At 49.8% G+C, this 19,930-nt stretch overlaps 2 protein-coding genes across 2 annotated transcripts in view; one reads left to right on the top strand and one right to left on the bottom strand.

Moving 5' to 3' along the window:
* LOC144611722 (CAP-Gly domain-containing linker protein 3-like) overlaps positions 1–12,067 on the top strand; it is a 29,316-nt gene extending 17,249 nt beyond the window's left edge. The window contains 6 exon segments of the mRNA XM_078430954.1: positions 1,033–1,161; positions 3,066–3,200; positions 5,128–5,251; positions 7,173–7,234; positions 9,348–9,420; positions 11,160–12,067. Of these exon segments, the coding sequence (XP_078287080.1) occupies positions 1,033–1,161; positions 3,066–3,200; positions 5,128–5,251; positions 7,173–7,234; positions 9,348–9,420; positions 11,160–11,214 (578 nt within the window). The 3' untranslated portion in view covers positions 11,215–12,067.
* Positions 12,068–13,341: 1,274 nt separating this feature from the next.
* LOC144611801 (homeobox protein goosecoid-like) lies at positions 13,342–19,930 on the bottom strand. The gene is made up of 3 exons (XM_078431057.1): positions 19,386–19,930; positions 15,570–15,778; positions 13,342–14,422 (listed from the first exon to the last, which is right to left on the bottom strand). Exons 1-3 carry the CDS (start codon positions 19,780–19,782, stop codon positions 14,285–14,287), a joined length of 744 nt encoding a protein of 247 aa, XP_078287183.1. The 5' UTR covers positions 19,783–19,930; the 3' UTR covers positions 13,342–14,284.

Below are 19,930 nucleotides of genomic sequence, written 5' to 3'. Positions count from 1 at the left end.
GGTACCCGGGCCTCGGGGCCTACACTGTCCGCACCTACGCTGTCTGGAAGGTAGGCACAGATTTTAACCAGCATCTGCATTTTTTTTTTCTGACTACACTGTCTGGGCCTACAGTGTCCGGGCCTACAGTGTCCGGGCCTACAGTGTCCGGGCCTACACTGTCCGGGCCTACACTGTCCGGGCCTACACTGTCCGGGCCTATGCTGTCCGGGCCTACGCTGTCCGGGCCTACGCTGTCCGGGCCTACGCTGTCCGGGCCTACGCTGTCCGGGCCTACGCTGTCCGGGCCTACGCTGTCCGGGCCTACGCTGTCCGGGCCTACGCTGTCCGGGCCTACGCTGTCCGGGCCTACGCTGTACGGGCCTACGCTGTCCGGGCCTACGATGTCCGGGCCTACACTATACGGGACAAGCCAATTTAGCCCAAAATACGGGATGTCCCGGCTAATACGGGACAGTTGGCAACCCTACTCTCCCTATAGTTCAGGCCCTCAAATTCTGGCAAGATCCTTGTAAATCGTCTCTACACTGTTTCCAGCCCAATGGCATCCTTCCTGTACCTAGGTGGCCAAAACTGAGCACAATGTTCCAACCGTGGCCTCACCACTGCCTTCTATGTCCGTAACGTCAAAACCCAACTTCTATGGGATTCTGTGGCAAACTGAAGAAGGGTTCCAATCCAAAACGTTATTATAAGTGTCAGTTATAATCATTTATAAACACAAAATGCTGGAGTAACTCAGCAGGTCAGGCAGCATCTCAGGAGAGACGGAATGGGTGACGTTTCGGGTCGAGACCCTTCTTCACTATCTTATCTGTGGTGCCACTTTCAGGGATCTATGTACATGTACTCCTCAATCTCTGCTCTACAACATTCCCCAGTGCCCAACAGTTCACTGCGGTTCTCCAAGCTATCATCTGCCCTTTGCAACACCTGTCTCTTGGCCCATTGACCCGCTCCTGTTTTTGGGTGATGTTGTACTCTTTGTACTTTCCCTGTCTTTTACAATATTGCTGAACTTCTGCCGCACAGGTTACTTCTCCTCGGTGTCCAAAATCAGCAAAATCCTTGACCAGACCCCTTCTTCCGTGACATCGACACCCAAAAAGCCCAGGATGGACTTTGCACGGATGACCGGGAAAGCTAAAAAAGGCAAGAAAGGTTAGTTTGCAAATTAACCTACTTGACGGTCTCAAGCTCAGGGGCGGTCACGGTGGCGCAGCGGTAGAGTTGCCGCCTTACAGCGAATGCAGCGCCGGAGACCCGGGTTCCATCCCGACTACGGGCGCCGCCTGTACGGAGTTTGCACGTTCTCTCCGTGACCTGCGTGGGTTTCCTCCGAGATCTTCGGTTTCCTCCCACACTCCAAAGACGTGCAGGTTTGTAGGTTAATTGGCTTGGTAAATGTAAAAAAATGTCCCTAGTGGGTGTTGGATAATGTTAACGTGCGGGGATCGCTGGGCGGCGCGGACCCGATGGGCCGAAGGGCCTGTTTCCCCGCTGAATCTCTAAACTAAACTAAACTGACCTGCATGTCTGTGGGATGTGGGAGGAACCTGGATGGTACGTGTGACTACATATATAGACAATAGAGAATAGACAATAGGTGCAGGAGGAGGCCATTCGGCCCTTCGAGCCAGCACTACCATTCAATGTGATCATGGCTGATCATTCTCAATCAGTACCCCGTTCCTGCCTTCTCCCCATACCCCCTGACTCCGCTATCCTTAAGAGCTCTATCGAGCTCTCTCTTCCTATAGAGAAAGAGTGTTGTTGTTAAAATAGTCAATTTAAAGTCTGTTTGAGAATAAGCTGCAGCCAAAGAAAACCCACGCAGTCATTGGGAGAACGTGCAAACTCCACACAGACAGCAGCCGAGGTCAGGATCAAACCCGGGTCTCTGGCGCTGTGAGGCAGCAGCCCTACCTGCCGCCGTATTTGACAGGACACGGTTCAAATGTTCATCATGAGCCCATCCATGTGTGGACGCTTCAGTCATACCGAACCTTTACTCTAAGCTAAAGAAACTTAAACCTCATTGTTCAATCCAAGCCAGGAGAGTGAGGGATTAAAACTTCTTTGCTCGAACTCTTATCGATTATTCAAATCTTGAGAGTCAAGTGTTTAATTGTCAAATAAAGGACACAAATTACTGAAATATCTCAGTGGGCCTGGCAGCATCTCGGGAGAACAAGCAGAGGTGTCTGTGTTAAATTTATGAAACGTACTCACAACAGAACAGTATTTGTTTTACTAACAACCATCTATTAGAATGATTGAGAGTTGCAGAGGCTGTGTTGTTGGCTATCAGCGCACCCATGTCCAGTTCAGGCGTGTGTGAAGGGGAGAGGGGAAGGGAAGGCCTCGTGTATAAAATGGGGCCCAGCCCCGATGGTGGTGCAGCGGTAGAGTTGCTGCCTCACAGCGCTGCAGACCCGGGTTCCATCCCGACTACGGGTGCTGTCATATCATATCATATCATATATATACAGCCGGAAACAGGTCTTTTCGGCTCTCCAAGTCCGTGCCGCCCAACGATCCCCGCACACTAACACTATCCTACACCCACTAGGGACAATTTTTACATTTACCCAGCCAATTAACCTACATACCTGTACGTCTTTGGAGTGTGGGAGGAAACCGAAGATCTCGGAGAAAACCCACGCAGGTCACGGGGAGAACGTACAAACTCCTTACAGTGCAGCACCCGTAGTCAGGATCGAACCTGAGTCTCCGGCGCTGCATTCGCTGTAAAGCAGCAACTCTACCGCTGCGCTACCGTGCGGAGTTTGTACGTTCTCCCCGTGACCTGCGTGGGTTTTCCCCAGGTGCTCCGGTTTCCTCCCACACTCCAAAGACGCGCGGGTTTGTAGGTTAATTGGCTTTGGTATAAGTATAAATTGCCCCTGGTGTGAGTGGGATAGTGTTAGCGTGTGGGGATCGCTGGTCGGCGTGGAATCGGGCCTGTTTCCGCGCTGTATCTCTGAACTAAACTAAACTAAACCACTGGTCGCCCGTATTTGGTATCTGTGCCCCTATCGATGTCTCTTTGTGTCTGCCCTCAGCCTTGCGAAGGAAGTCTCTGTCGGTGGGAAGTCTGGACCCAGAGGGCCAGAAGATTGAGATTGGGGACCAGGTCCTGGTGGCGAGCCAAAAGCCAGGAGTCATTCGGTATTACGGCAAAACGGACTTTGCCCCAGGTACGTGTGAGGTTGTTGACGGAGTGGAGGCGAGGCGGGTCGTCCGAGACGTCAGCAGCCTGAGGTTCTTGCGGTAGGCACAAAATGCTGGAGTAACTCAGCGGGTCAGACAGCACCTGTGGAGGAAAGGAATAGGTGATGTTTTGGGTCGAGACCCTTCTTCAGACCCGTCTTGACCCAAAAAGTCACCTATTCCTTTTCTCCAGAGATGCTATCTGACCCGCTGAGTTACTCCAGATTTTTGTGTCTATCTTCGATTTGAACCGGTATCTGCAGTTCCTTCATGAACAACAGGCTGGTGGGCCATAGAAACATAGAAAATAGGTGCAGGAGTAGGCCATTTGGCCCTTCGAGCCTGCACCGCCATTCAATATGATCATGGCTGATCATCCAGCTCAGTAACCTGTACCTGCCTTCTCTCCATACCCCCTGATCCCTTTAGCCACAAGGGCCACATCTAACTCCCTCTTAAATATAGCAAATGAACTGGCCTCAACTACCCTCTGTGGCAGAGAATGCCACAGACTCACCACTCCCTGTGTGAAGAAATGTTTTCTCATCTCGGTCCTAAAAGACTTCCCCCTTATCCTTAAGCTGTAACCCCTGGTTCTGGGCCTGTTCCATTTGGTCATATAGCACGGAAACAGGCCCTTCGGCCTAACTCACCATTGATGACCGAGATGCCCCATCAACACTAGTCCTATCTGCGCACTTTTGACAGATTCTGTGGTTCTTGGGTGTTGAGTTTAGTTCATTGTCACGTGTACCGAGGTACAGTGAAAAGCTTTTGTTGCGTGCTGACCTGCCTGCGGAAAGACAATACATGATTACAATCGGGCTACCCGCAGTGTTTAAATACATGATAAAGGGAATAACGTGAATAACGTTTAGTGCACGATAAGGTCCAGTAAAGTCCGATCAAAGATAGTCTTTGCGATTGGGCATTTGGGAACAAAACCATGCTGAAAGGGAGATGGGTTTAGAGTGTGTAAGAAGGAACTGCAGATGCTGATCTACACGGCACGGTAGCGCAGCGGTAGAGTTGCTGCTTTACAGCGAATGCAGCGCCGGAGACTCAAGTTCGATCCTGACTACGGGTGCTGTACTGTAAGGAGTTTGTACGTTCTCCCCGTGACCCGAGTTTACTCCGAGATCTTCGGTTTCCTCCCACACTCCAAAGACGTACAGGTATGTAGGTTAATTGACTGGGTAAATGTAAAAATTGTCCCTAGTGGGTGTAGGATAGTGTTAGTGTGCGGGGATCACTGGGCGGTGCGGACTTGGTGGGCCGAAAAGGCCTGTTTCCGCGCTGTATCTGAAATATGAAAATAAAAAAATAAAAAATATGAAGATAGACTTAAAATGCTGGAGTAACTCAGCGAAACAAGCAGTGTCTCTGGAGAGAAGGAATGGGTGACGTTTCGGCTTGAGACCCTTCTGAGGTTTCGAGTCGAGAAGGGTCTTGACCCGAAACGTGAACCATTCCTTCTCTCCAGAGATGCTGCTTGTTCTGCCGAGTTACTCCAGCTTTCTGTGTCTATCTGCAGCAAGGAAGAATGTCTTTGTCTTGCTGCTGGTACATATAAGAAAGATTCTTGACTCTCGGCACTGCGTACAGTACCTGCTTCAACCAACTCCACCGGCAGCTCGTTCCATACACCATGCCGACTTCCAAGTTCAAGTGCCAGGGGATGGGGAAGGGGTGAGTAGGAAGGGGGAGGGGGTAGATCAGTGTCCCGGAGGAAATGTGGAAGGCTCTCGACCTGAATCGTCGACAGTTCCCTTTCCCCTTCCACAGATGCTGCCCGACACTCTATGAGTTCTTCCAGCAGTTTGTTGGGGTGGGTTTCCGTACCTATCGCGGGTGGTTTAAACAAGCCACGATGGTTTGATCAGGGAGTGACTCCTGTTTCTGTTGTTCCCTCAGGATACTGGTACGGGATTGAGCTGGACAAGGCAACCGGGAAACACGATGGTTCGGTGTTCGGCGTTCGATATTACACCTGCTTACCGAAGTACGGCGTGTTTGCCCCTCCCTCCAGAGTGCAGAGGTAACTATCAATAGCCCTACGTTGGCGTCGGGCGGCACGGTGGCGCAGCGGTAGAGCTGCTGCCTCACAGCGCCGGAGACCCGGGTTCGATCCCGACCACGGGCGCTGTCTGTACGGAGTTTGTACGTTCTCCCCGTGACCCGCGTGGGTTTTCTCTGAGATCTTTGGTTTCCTCCCACACTCCAAAGTCTCCAAAGGTTTGTAGGTTAATCGGCTTGGTATTAATATGAAATTGCGGGGATCGCTGGGCCGAAGGGCCCGTTTCCACGCTGTATCTCTAAAATTAAAACTGAATACAACATTGTCAGCCATGATCAGCGGCCGGTGGTCTTGCCTTCATGGAAAACGTTGTGGGTTCAGGGAGTCTCTCGTGGAGAGATGAGTGCAAACACTCAGGGCAGCACTGATGGAGTGCCACACTCTCAATGACAACCTCTGGATGGGTTTGAAGCTGTGCAGGAAGGAGCTCCAGATGATGGCTGACACTGAAGATCGGCACAAAATGCTGGAGTAACTCAGCGGGTCAGGCAGCATCTCTGGAGAGAAGGAATGGGTGACGTTTCAGATCCAGTCTGAAGAAGGGTCTCAACCCAAAACTTCGCCTATACCTTCTCTCCAGAGATGCATCGTGACTCGCTGAGTTACTCCAGCATTTCGTGTCTATCTTTGGGATTGATACTGGTTTAATGGTTGTTAAAGCATGACCGCATCTCATACCTTTTTTTTCCCCTTTAGCAAGGAGTTTTATCGTAAAATAATCAACAAATTATTTTCCATCAATATAACCCCCTCTTCTATTGGGACCATTGACACATCGGCGATCGTTTCGCTCAACACCTGCGCTCGGTCCGCGTTGACCAAACTGATCTCCCGATGGCCGAGCACTTCAACTCCCCCTCCCATTCCCAGTCTGACCTTTCTGTCATGGGCCTCCTCCAGTGCCATAGTGAGGCCCACCGCAAATTGGAGGAACAGCACCTCATATTTCGCCTGGGCAGCTTGCAGCCCAGTGGTATGAACATCGACTTCTCCAACTTTAGATAGTTCCTCTGTCCCTCTCTTCCCCTCCTCCTTCCCAGATCTCCCTCTATCTTCCTGTCTCCACCTATATCCTTCCTTTGTCCCGCCCCCCCTGACATCAGTCTGAAGAAGGGTCTCGACCCGAAACGTCACCCATTCCTTCTCTCCTGAGATGCTGCCTGACCTGCTGAGTTACTCCAGCATTTTGTGAATCAATACCATAGATTTATACCAGCATCTGCAGTTATTTCCTTAATCTAATTTCCCTCTAATCCTTTAAATTGTTCCACTAAACTTTTCCTATCCATGTAGATCCAAATATCCTTCCAATGTTGTCAAAATAAAATGGCGCTCAAAGTGTGTTTGGGTCTAAGTACATATTATCCAATAGTCCAGAAACTCTGTACATCCAGCACCATCAAAGTCCCAAACGTGTCGGATTATCGGAGTTTAAGTATTATGTTATGTGAGCTTTCTTCGACAGAACCACCAGTCAGGAGCTACAGTTACACTTTAGTTTATTGTCACGTGTACCGAGGTACAGTGAAAAGCAGTCAGCGGAAAGACAGTACACGATTACAATCGAGCCGTTCACAGTGTACAGATACACAATAAAGGGAATAACGTTTAGTGCAAGGTAAAGCTAGCAAAGTCCAATCAAGGATAGTCCGTGAGTCACCAACGAAGGAGATAGTGTAGGAAAACAAAACTGCAGATGCTGGTTTAAATCGAAGGTAGACACAAAATGCTGGAGTAACTCAGCGGGTCAGGCAGCATCTCTGGAGAGAAGGAATGGGTGACAGAGGGAGATAGCGGTTCAGGACTGTGGTAGGGGGGATTTAGTTGCCAGATAACTGACGGAAGAGATTTCAAACGAGTGATTTTCTTCTTTCCTTTTCAGGATCGGAGGTCCCAAGACTACAGGCGATGGCAGCATCAGTAAAAAAATTCACCAAGTTACAAGTAAGTTCAGATCGCCTTGGTTGCATGAGGCAGCTCTTTGTCATCTGAAACCGACTGTTTAGCAAAGAGGGGCCCATTGTGCCTGTTTGAGGAATCCCTTTCCCTGACCCATTTTATGGGTCACGCTAACAAACGTGGGGGAAGGTACTGCAATTCCGAGACCCCCACAGTGCTGTCTGTACGGAGTTTGTACGTTCTTAGAGCGGGGATCTTATAGAAACGTACAAAATTCTTAAGGGGTTGGACAGGCTAGATGCAGGAAGATTGTTCCCGATGTTGGGGAAGTCCAGAACAAGGGGTCACAGTTTAAGGATAAGGGGGAAGTCTTTTAGGACCGAGATGAGAACGTTTTTTTTCCACACAGAGAGTGGTGAATCTGTGGAATTCTCTGCCACAGAAGGTAGTTGAGGCCAGTTCATTGGCTATATTTAAGAGGGAGTTAGATGTGGCCCTTGTGGCTAAAGGGGCCAGGGGTTATGGAGAGAAGGCAGGTACAGGATACTGAGTTGGATGATCAGCCATGATCATATTGAAGGGCGGTGCAGTCTCGAAGGGCCGAATGGCCTACCCCTGCACCTATTTTCTATGTTTTTATGTTCTCCCCATGACCGCGTGGGTTTTCTCCGGGTGCTCCACTTTCCTCCCACACTCCAAGACATACAACGACTTTATTTATTGCTCTAAACGTTTCCCTTGCACTAAACGTTATTCCCTTTATCCTGTACCTGCACACTGTGGAAAGCTCTTGTGTCTTGTCATGTGTAGTCCTTCCGCAGGCAGGTCAGCATGAAACAAAAGCTTTTAACTGTACCTCGTGACATGTGACAATAAACTATGCTAAACTCGCATTGGATCTCCCATAGAGTGATACAGTGTGGAAGCAGGCCCTTTGGCCCAACTAGCCCACACTGGCCAACATGTCCCATCTGCACTAGACCAACCTGCCTGTGTTTGGTCCACATCCCTCTAAACCTGTCTTGTCCATGTACCTGGCTAACTGTTTGTTTAATGTTGCGATAGTCCCTGCCTCAACTACCTGCTCTGGCTTAATGTGTAGTAAAGAATTGCAGATGCTGGTTTAAACCGAAGGTAGATACAAAATGCTGGAGTAATTCAGCGTGTCAGGCAGCATCTTGGGAGAGAAGGAATGGTTGACGTTTCGGGTCGAGACCCATCTTCAGAAAGATTCTTGATCCAAAACGTCACCCATTCCTTCTCTCCCGAGATGCTGCCTGACCCACCGAGTTAGAAACGTAGAAACATAGAAAATAGGCGCAGGAGTAGGCCATTCGGCCCTTCGAGCCTGCACCGCCATTCAATATGATCATGGCTGATCATCCAACTCAGTATTCCTGTACCTGCCTTCTCTCCATACCCCCTGATCCCTTTAGCCACAAGGGCCACATCTAACTCCCTCTTAAATATAGCCAATGAACTGGCCTCAACTACCTTCTGTGGCAGAGAATTCCACAGAATTCCACAGAGTTACTCCAGTATTTTGTGTCTACCTCCTCTGGCAGCTCGTTCCATACACCCACCACCCTTAGCGTGTAAAAGTTACCCCCTCAGATTCCCATTAAATCTTTCCCCCTTCACCTTATAAAGGTGCTGTGACTGTAACTGTCCGGAGGTGACATGTTGGGTGCCTCTAGTGGTTTGAAACATATAAGATAATTAGGGGATTGGACACATTAGACGCAGGAAACATGTTCCCAATGTTGGGGGAGTCCAGAACAAGGGGCCACAGTTTAAGAATAAGGGGTAGGCCATTTAGAACGGAGATGAGGAAGAACTTTTTCAGTCAGAGAGTGGTGAAGGTGTGGAATTCTCTGCCTCAGAAGGCAGTGGAGGCCAGTTCGTTGGATGCTTTCAAGAGAGAGCTGGATAGAGCTCTTAAGGATAGCGGAGTGAGGGGGTATGGGGAGAAGGCAGGAACGGGGTACTGATTGAGAATGATCAGCCATGATCGCATTGAATGGCGGTGCTGGCTCGAAGGGCTGAATGGCCTACTCCTGCACCTATTGTCTATTGTCTATTGTCTATTGTTTAGAGCAGGCTGCAGTTGTGGGGTGAGGCTTGTGATAACCATCGCCCTCACGGTTTGTTTCCATAGTGACGCAGCCCAAGCGGAACCTGGCGGCAGTGAGGAACCCCAAAGACATCTCGTCAGAGAGCTCCATATCCAGGTGACCGCGCCTCGTTGCCCTCCGCCCCTCCCGGCCACAGCGGTGGGCAGGAGCGATGGGGGCCATCGACATTAGCTCCTGCCCAAGCCGATTTCCCCCACCCCCTCAGCCATGCACCTCCCTGCTCACGTCTCATCCCCCTCCCCCGCCCCATTCACCTGCTCCCTCCTCTTCCACCTGACACCCCTCCCCACCCCTTTCTCCCCCTCCTCAAACACTCTTAACCAACTCACCCCATCTCTTCTCCCCAACCATCTCTCCACTGTCTCCCCCTCCATCTCTCTCTCTCTCTCCAGACCTCCACCCATTTCATCTTCCTTCAACATCTCACCTCATCTCCATCATCTCTCCCCCCTACCCCCCGTCTGACCTCCACTGACATTTATTGTTGCCAACTGTCCCGTATTAGCCGGGACATCCCTTTGGGCTAAATTGGTTTGTCCCGTATGGAACGCCTTGTCCCGTATTAGGCCCAAACGCTGTAGGCCCGGATGCTGTAGGCCCACATGCTGGAGGCCTGGAGGCTGTAGGCCCGGATGCTGTAGGCCCGGACGCTGTAGGCCCCGGACGCTGTAGGCCCGGACGCTGTAGGCCCCGGACGCTGTAGGCCCGGAGGCTGTAGGCCCGGAGGCTGTAGGCCCGGAGGCTGTAGGCCCGGAGGCTGTAGGCCCGGACGCTGTAGGCCCGGACGCTGTAGGCCCCGGACGCTGTAGGCCCGGACGCTGTAGACCCCGACAATTTAGGTCCAGACACTCTAGGTTTCCGATATTTTAGCTCCGGACAGTCTAGGTCTGGAGGCCCGGGCGTTGCCTAACGGAGGTCACCATTGGTGGAGTGGGAGCACGTGGCCACTGGCTGGATGAGGTCACATGGGGCGCGGGGCAGCGACGTCACCTTGTCCCGTATTTGGGAGTGAGATAGGCTCATCTCCACCCTCTTTCCCCCCCCAATCTGATCTCATCTCCACCGTCTGTCTCACCTCCCACCCACCCCCCCCACTCATCCATCCATCTCTCTTCACCCCACCTCCCTGTGCATCTCACCCCCACCCTTCCCTTTGCCCCCACCCCCTCCCCATGGACAGGAGGACTTTGGCGGGCTTTGGGCCAAAAGCAGGCAGACTCGGTGTGGCCACTTGGTTGGCAGGACAAGGTTGGGCGGAGGAACCTGTTTCTGTACTGTAGAGAAAAAAACTGCACTTGCTGGTTCAAATCGAAGGTAGACACAAAATGCTGGAGTAACTCAGCGGGTCAGGCAGCATCTCGGGAGAGAAGGAATCGGTGACGTTTCCGGTCGAGATCCTTCTTCAGACTGATGGAGTCCCCGCCCCCTCCATTGACATCAGTCTGAAGAAAGGTCTCGACCCGAAACGTCACCCATTCCTTCTCTCCCGAGATGTTGCCTGACCCGCTGAGTTACTCCAGCAGTTTGTGTCTACCCTGTTTCTGTACAACTCTGCACCTCTGCCATCTCTCTCTCTCTCTCTCTCTCTCTCTCTCTCTCTCTCTCTCTCTCTCTCTCTCTCTCTCTCTCTCTCTCTCTCTCTCTCTCTCTCTCTCTCTCTCTCTCTCTCTCTCTCTCTCTCTTCTCTCTCTCTCTTCTCTCTCTCTCTCTCGTCTCATCTCTCTCTCTCTCTGTCTCTCTGTCTCTCTCTCTGTCTCTCTCTCTCTGTCTCTCTCTCTCTCTCTCTCTCTCTCTCTCTCTCAATGCATCTTTGTCTCTCTCTCTTCTCGTTCCAGATTACTTTTCTGTTGCTGGTTCCCGTGGATGCTGAGGGCAGAAATGCAGTCGTAAGAAGCAAAAAAAGCCTCCTCACCCTTCCCCTCAGACTCTCGCTTCTCGACCTCTGTTGTCTATTCTGCTTCGGAAACAAGACTGCTGATAACATTCCTAGATACTAGTTCACCCCGATACAATCATAGTTGATGCTAGTGCCTTGGTCCCGATGAAACATCCCCCAATCACCCCACCCCCCCACCCCACAATCCTAGCATCCATTCCACAGTAGTTTCAGTAGATGACGTACCACTTCATTTGATACACTGACTGAAAGATATATATATATATTATATTCACAAACATGTCTCCGGTTTATGGTTGCTGTTTAACATTTGACTGACAAAATACTTATGGTGCATTGAGTGTCACAATTATGGTGTGTACCGTAAATCCTAGAGTATATGTACTCCCTCGATTTTGCATTTGAGTTCTGATCCCATTGACAAATGTTTTTGCTGTGTAAAGGAACGTTGCCTCCTAGGGCGGTAGGTTCCAAGGTACGATAACCTAATCGAATGATTCACACAATGCCAGGTGGGATCAGAAAGATTAATAAGCCGTTTATTATGTAAAGTTTCAAAAAAGCAAAAATAAAAGTTGGGAAAAGTTTATGTATGGTCTGCTGTGAAGTGGGGTTGTTTAATGGATTGTTTATTAGAGTTTTATGTTCCATATATTTTGCATGCCTCAATGTTAAAACAAAAGCAGTTAAAATCTAAAATGAAAACAAAATGGCCCGGAAATGTAGAAAGGAGGAACTGCAGCTGCTGGTTTACCAACAAAGACACAAAGTGCTGGAGGAACTCAGCGGGTCAGACAAGTATAGGTGACGTTTCAAGTCGGGACCCTTCAGGACTGATTGTAGGGGGTGGTGGGGGGGGGGGAGAAAGCTGGAAGAGAGGAGGGGCAGCACAAAGCTTGGTAAGTGATAGGTTTCTGATAGGCAGATGGTTGGACAAAGGTCAGAGAGGAAAAGACAAGGTGTGAGACAAAAGGATTGAAGAGGGCGTGCAGCGTAGGTTTACTAGGTTAATTCCCGGAATGGCAGGACTGTCATTTGTTGAAAGACTGGAGCGACTAGGCTTGTATACACTGGAATTTAGAAGGATGAGAGGAGATCTTATCGAAACGTATAAGATTATTAAGGGGTTGGACACGTTAGAGGCAGGAAACATGTTCCCAATGTTGGGGGAGTCCAGAACAAGGGGCCACAGTTTAAGAATAAGGGGTTGGCCATTTAGAACTGAGATGAGGAAAAACTTTTTCAGTCAGAGAGTTGTGAATCTGTGGAATTCTCTGCCTCAGAAGGCAGTGGAGGCCAATTCTCTGAATGCATTCAAAAGAGAGCTAGATAGAGCTCTTAAGGATAGCGGAGTCATGGGGTATGGGGAGAAGGCAGGAACGGGGTACTGATTGAGAATGATCAGCCATGATCACATTGAATGGTGGTGCTGGCTCGAAGGGCCGAATGGCCTCCTCCTGCACCTATTGTCTATTGTCTATAGTTGAGAGTTGTGAAGCTAGAGGAAGGAATGTAGGTGGAGAAGGGGGCGGGGGAGGAAAAGGTGCAAGTCCAGGTGGGGCAAAGGGGAGGGGGGGGGGGAGAAGGGTAGAGGGGTTTAAATGGAAGAGAGGAGGAAGGTTATGTAATTACCTGAAACTGGAGAATTCAATGTTCATACCGCTGGGTTGTAAGCTGCCCAAGTGTAAAATGAGGTGCTGTTTCTCCAGTTTGTGTGTGGCCACACTCGTGCAATGGAGGAGGCCCAGTGCAGAAAGGTCCGTGTGGGAAAGGGAAGGGGAGTTAATGGTTCCAGGTTTGGAAATGCTTGGGTATTGCTTTGGACTGAAGACTCTTTCATCACACACGCACGCACACGCACACACACGTGCACGCACACGCGCACGCACACACACAAACACACGCACACACACAAACACGCACACACACACACACACACCTCAGTCCTGCATTCCACCTAATTAAGGGGCATTAAAGACTCATCAGTGGTCTGGAGAAACGAATGGCTTAAATTGGTTAAAGTCTGTGAATTTCTTCTGCTGAGGAATATTTGTAAACCAGACAGGATTTAACAACTTTCTTTAATTTAATAAAAATTCTAGATCTGAACTCCGATCGCTTCAGTCCATGGATCCATACACAAGCCAGTAATTTATCACGGTACTGCCATTCCTGGTTCCTTTCGCCAATGCCAGCTGCCCTGTGGAAGAGTAAATCTTCCACCCAAACACTAATAAACATCAACGTTTTTCCAGCGGGACGCCGTTCACTGGGCAGGTTCAAAACCTGTCCTTTGACAGAACGTTCCAAGGTGACGGAGTGGGGTGAGACACGTTAAAGTTTGAAACGTACAACCAGAGGCCACGGGTTCAAACTTCAGACAGAAGTTACTGGCAGTGCCCACAATGAGACTGCAGGGTGAAGTCAAGGACCTTGCAGTGAGGGCGATGTTGAGGAACTTTAGCTCAGAGATACAGCGCAGATTCAGGCCCTTCGGCCCACCGAGTCCGCGCCTTCCATCGATCACCCCGTTCACACTAGTTCTATGCTACCCCACTTTCTCGTCCACTCCCTACACACCGGGGGCAGTTTACAGAGGGGCCGATTAGCCGACAAACCCGCACGTCTTTGGGATGTGGGAGGAAACCGGAGCACCCGGAGGAAACCCACACGGTCACGGGAGAACGTGTAAACTCCACCCAGGCGGGTGTCAGGGGTTATGGGGAGGTGGCAGGAGAATGGAGGTGAGGTGGGAGAGATAGATCAGCACGATTGGATGACGGTGTGGACTTGATGGCCGAATGGCCTCATTCTACTCCTATCCCTTATGACCTGAGGTCAGTATCGAACCAGGGGGGCTCTGGCGCCGTGAGGCAGCAGCTCTACCCGCCGCGCCGCCCTGGGACTTTCTTCCAGGACGTGTGGCTTCCCTGCACTGAGTCCCGTCTGTGTAAATGTGTTCTTTTCTTTCGCACTCTGTTGTGTAATATTTAACACAGTCCACGCCAGGTTGTGAGCTGACGACCAGGGGTGTCAGTCGCTGGTCTCTCTGCGCTGCTCTTATCACGACGGGGCGCTGGGCTGGACGTGGTGTTTGCCCGTGTCCTCCGCGAGGTCAGGTGCGCCACTCGCGCTGTTCAGTTTTCCCTGCAGCGGCTGCTTCTGTTTTCGTGACTTCGCCCGTCGATTTTTGAACCAGACCTACGTGGGAAAGGCAAGCATTAGGAAGAAAGACTCGAAACAACGGTGAAGCCAGGAGCTGTATTTCCGGACCACTTGACCACTGAAGTTGCAAAAGGCCCCCCAACCCAAGATTATTAAGGGGTTGGGCACGTTAGAGGCAGGAAACATGTTCCCAATGTTGGGGGCGTCCAGAACCAGGGGCCACACAGTTTAAGAATAAGGGGTAGGCCATTTAGAACTGAGATGAGGAAAAACTTTTTCAGTCAGAGAGTTGTGAATCTGTGGAATTCTCTGCCTCAGAAGGCAGTGGAGGCCAATTCTCTGAATGCATTCAAGAGAGAGCTGGATAGAGCTCTTAAGGATAGAGGAGTCAGGGGGTATGGGGAGAAGGCAGGAACGGGGTACTGATTGAGAATGATCAGCCATGATCACATTGAATGGCGGTGCTGGCTTGAAGGGCCGAATGGCCTCCTCCTGCACCTATTGTCTATTGTCACTTACCCACAAAAAGACACAAATGTGTAGGAAGGAACTGCAGGTGCTGATTTAAACCGAAGGTAGACACAAAAAGCTGGAGTAACTCAGCGGGACAGGCAGCATCTCTGGAGAGAAGGAATGGGTGACGTTTCGGGTCGAGACCCTTCTTCAGACCGATTTCAGGGGAAGGGGCGGGACAATGATAGGATGTAGCGGGAGACTGGAAGACTGGAAGCAAAACGTGGTCGTGGAGTTGGCGGGCAGGAGGAATCACAGAGGGGGAGAGCATGCTGCTAACTCTCGTGGAAGAGAGGAGGAGAACTTCTTCAAAGTAGACACACCTTGAGGAGAATTCACATTGGAGCGGCAGAATGTGTGGGAAAATAACTGCAGATGGTGGTTCTAATCGGAGGGAGACACAAAATGCTGGAGTAACTCAGCGGGACAGGCAGCATCTCAGGAGAGAAGGAATCTTGTGATTTTGTGGAAAGCACTTTGGGTTGCATTCAATTGTATAAAAAGTGCTATACAAATAAAGTTATTATTATTATTATTACAACAGAGTCCATGCTCAGTTGGAAAGTGCTCGAGATGTCCTGGAAGGGAATGCAACTGGCGCTACAGTAATGCAGGTCTCCCCTCTACTTGCTCCTGTTGGGTGGTAGTCCTTGGTGTGGAAGCTACGTACCTTGATGGTCTCCTCAGAGAGATGGGTCTTCCTGGCCAACTTTTCCCTGGCATTGCTGTCCGGGTAGTTGGACGTGCAGTAGAGGTCTTCCAGACCTTCCAGCTGCTGCTCCGTGAAAACAGTCCGGTGCCTTCGTCTTCTCTTGCGAGCTTGAGCCAGGAAGTGCAGACCCAGGTGCTGCATGGTAGCTGGGTCCAAGATACCTACAACTGGGGCACAAAACACTCGGCATCAGCAAGCACAGGGGACCGGGCAAGATGCTTCTCAGAATCAAGTATCGTCTTCCCGCTGACTGGGTAGATCATAGAAACATAGAAACATAGATGCAGGAGTAGGCCATTCGGCCCTTCGAGCCTGCACCGCCATTCAATACGATCATGGCTGATCATCCAGTAACCTGTACCTGCCTTCTCTCCATACCCCCTGGTCCATTTAGCCACAAGAGCCACATCTAACTCCCTCTTAAATATAGCCAATGAACTGGCCTCAACTACCTTCTGTGGCAGAGAATTCCACAGATTCACCACTCTCTGTGTGAAACAAACCTTTCTCATCTCGGTCCTAAAAGACTTCCCCCTTATCCTTAAACTGTGACCCCTTGTTCTGGACTTCCCCAACATCGGGAACAATCTTCCCGCATCTAGCCTGTCCAACCCCTTAAGAATTTTGTAAGTTTCTATGATACCCCCTCAATCTTCTAAATTCCAGCGAGTACAAGCCGAGTCTATCCAGTCTTTCTTCATATGAAAGTCCTGCCATCCCAGGGATCAATCTGGTGAACCTTCTCTGGTGACACTCGGCATCAGCAAGCACAGGGGACCGGGCAAGATGCTTCTCGGAATCAAGTATCGTCTTCCCGCCGACTGGGTAGATCGCAGCAAAAGAGCCTTTCACTGTTCCTCGGTGACTATTAACCTAAACTAGACTACAGTTTAAGAATAAGGGGTCGGCCTTTTAGAACGGAGATGAGGAAAACTTTTTCAGCCGGAGAGTTGTGAATCTGTGGAATTCTCTGCCTCAGAGGGCAGTGGAGGCCAATTCTCTGAATGCATTCAATAGAGAGCTAGATAGAGCTCTTAAGGACAGCGGAGTCAGGGGGTATGGGGAGAAGGAAGGAACGGGGTACTGATTGAGAATGATCAGCCATGATCACATTGAATGGTGGTGCTGGCTCGAAGGGCCGAATGGCCTACTCCTGCACCTATTGTCTATTGACTACTAAACTAAGCTCCGTTAAACTAAACTCTAAACTCTGAACTAAACATCACAAGCAAAATTCTAAACTAAAATAACTAAACTGTAGACACAAAATGCAGGAGTAACTCAGTGGGTCAAGCAGCATTTCGGGAGAGAAGGAAAAGGTCTCGACATGAAACGTCACCCATTCCTTCTCTCCGGAGATGCTGCCTGACCCGCTGAGTTACTCCAGCATTTTGTTTCTACCTTCAATTTAGACCAGCATCTGCAGTTTTTTGATTCCTAAACTAAACTATAAACTAAACTATATTAAACGATAAACTAAACGATAAACTATACTAAATTAAATGAAACTATAAATTAAATTAAATTATAAACCAAATTAAAAATCACAAACAAAGTTCAGCAGTTATGGTGGGATAATAGACAATAGACAATAGGTGCAGGAGGAGGCCATTCGGCCCTTCGAGCCAGCACCGCCATTTAATGTGATCATGGCTGATCATTCTCAATCAGTACCCCGTTCCCGCCTTCTCCCCATACCCCCTGACTCCGCTATCCTTAAGAGCTCTGTCCAGCTCTCTCTTGAATGCATTCAGAGAATTGGCCTCCACTGCCTTCTGAGGCAGAGAATTCCACAGATTCACAACTCTCTGACTGAAAAAGTTTTTCCTCATCTCAGTTCTAAATGGCCTACCCCTTATTCTTAAACTGTGTGTGGCCCCTTGTTGTGGACTCCCCCAACATTGGGAACGTGTTTCCTGCCTCTAACGTGTCCAACCCCTTAATAATCTTATACGTTTCGATAAGACCTCCTCTCATCCTTCTAAATTCCAGTGTATACAAGCCTAGTCGCTCCAGTCTTTCAACATATGACAGTCCCGCCATTCCGGGAATTAACCGAGTAAACCTACGCTGCACGCCCTCAATAGTAAGAGGGTTTGGCAGCATGTTCCAGGGCTCCACCATGCTCTGTGGATCAAAGATTCTTGCCCTGCACATCTTCTTCAAACCTTGCCCCTCTCACCCTAAAGCTCTGCCATCTAGTCTTTGACATTTTCACCCTGGGTGGGGGGGGGTGGGGGTGAGGGTGGGGGTGAGGGTGAGGTTCTGACTGTCTACCCAGTCTGTGCCTCTCATAATTTTATTTAATTCTATCAACTCTCTCCTCAACCTCCAACGTTCCAGAGAAAACTATACAAGTCTGTCCTACCTCTTCCCAGTTGCAAATATCCTCTAAGCCAGGCAGCACTGTGGTACTTCATTATGATGAGGGGGGATCTTATTGAAACATATAAGATAATTAGAGGATTGGACACATTAGAGGCAGAAACATGTTCCCAATGTTGGGGGAGTCCAGAACAAGGGGCCACAGTTTAAGAATAAGGGGTAGGCCATTTAGAACGGAGATGAGGAAGAACTTTTTCAGTCAGAGAGTGGTGAAGGTGTGGAATTCTCTGCCTCAGAAGGCAGTGGAGGCCAGTTCGTTGGATGCTTTCAAGAGAGAGCTGGATAGAGCTCTTAAGGATAGCGGAGTGAGGGGGTATGGGGAGAAGGCAGGAACGGGGTACTGATTGAGAGTGATCAGCCATGATCGCATTGAATGGCGGTGCTGGCTCGAAGGGCTGAATGGCCTACTCCTGCACCTATTGTCTATTGTCTATTGTCTATTATTCCAACACTTGCCGTCTATCACCTCAAATATGTATCACACGCAACACAAATATAATCTCAGTTTCATCCCAGCTGTTATCAGGCAACTGAACCATCCTAACATCAACTAGAGAGCGGACTTACCATCTACCTTGTTGGAGACCCTTGTTCTATCTTTAATTGGGCTTTACTGGACCTTATCTTGCACTAAATATTATTATCTTTATCGTGTATCTGCACACTGTGGACGGCTCAATTGTAATCATGTATAGTCTTTCCGCTGTCTGGTTAGCACACAACAAAAGCTTTTCACTGTACTGAAGAAGGGTCTCGACCCAAAACGTCACCCATTCCTTCTCTCCTGAGATGCTGCCTGACCTGCTGAGTTACTCCAGCATTTTGTGAATAAATACCTTCGATTTGTACCAGCATCTGCAGTTATTTTCTTATATTCACTGAACTTTGCTACACGCGACAATAAATCAAACTAAAACGAAAAAAGATCCTTCATCAGAAGGTATTTATTCACAAAATGCTGGAGTAACTCAGCAGGTCAGGCAGCATCTCGGGAGAGAAGGAATGGGTGACATTTCGGGTCGAGACCCTTCTTCAGACAAATCAGTCTGAAGAAGGGTCTCGACCCGAAACGTCACCAGTCTGAAGAAGGGTCTCGACCCGAAACGTCACCATCAGTCTGAAGAAGGGTCTCGACCTGAAACGTCACCCATTCCTTCTCTCCCGAGATGCTGCCTGACCTGCTGAGTTACTCCAGCATTTTGTGAATAAATACCTTCGATTTGTACCAGCATCTGCAGTTATTTTCTTATACTTCCTCAGAAGGTACCTGATCAAAACAAATGCTTTGTCCCACTTCAAAACAAGCAACATTAACACCCCCACCCCCAAAAATCTATTTGGAGACATCGCAAAGCTGGGGTTCAAACAGTGAAGGTTGTTGGTCGTTACCTCTTTGTCCCAGGCAGCAGTGGGTATGTGGCTGGGGGTAACAGTAGCATCTCTCCCCCAGGTGGAAGTCCTGATGAGGCAGGTTGCCAGCGATGGGCGTGGGACCGGGAGCCAAGCAGAGACCAACGTTACCGACGCTGGGCATCGAGCCGTTGGTGGAGTGGAGCAGGAGAGGGCGATGGTGCCAGGGCATGGTGCTGGGAGGGTATCTGCCACCCTTGCTGGACAAGATGCTGTCGATGCTGAAATCCGACATTGCTGGACAGAGCACTCCTCCACACCTGAGAATGCAGAGTCGCTGTGGCCCACAGGCAGGAAGTTCTCTCCCCACACTTATACTCCTCATGTCTGAACCTGCCCTGGTGTTTGACCATCCTTCCGAGACTGTGACCCTCATCACTTATCTCCGGGGGGGTGGGGGATGTCCTGTGTATTCACCGCCATCGGCCTAATCAGACGCTTCAAACTGTGGCAGTCCATTGTCCGGGCTAACTATGTGTATTTAAATTGGCCACACTTAATCTAGAAGCAATCAGGGAAATCCA

Source organism: Rhinoraja longicauda, chromosome 41 (assembly GCF_053455715.1).
Source record: "Rhinoraja longicauda isolate Sanriku21f chromosome 41, sRhiLon1.1, whole genome shotgun sequence".
In the NCBI taxonomy this organism is placed as follows: Eukaryota; Metazoa; Chordata; class Chondrichthyes; order Rajiformes; family Arhynchobatidae; genus Rhinoraja; species Rhinoraja longicauda.
The sequence above is the reverse complement of the archived record's forward strand: the minus strand, read 5'-3'. Positions and strand labels throughout refer to the sequence as shown.

Coding starts and splice junctions, on each gene's coding strand:
- LOC144611801 (XM_078431057.1), bottom strand. CDS start 19,782: ATGAGGGTCACAGTCTCGGAAGGATGGTCAAACACCAGGGCAGGTTCA. Junction 15,779..19,385: donor CTGCTGCCTGGGACAAAGAG/GTAACGACCAAC, acceptor TTTGTGCCCCAG/TTGTAGGTATCTTGGACCCA. Junction 14,423..15,569: donor TCTCTGAGGAGACCATCAAG/GTACGTAGCTTC, acceptor TTTCCCACGTAG/GTCTGGTTCAAAAATCGACG.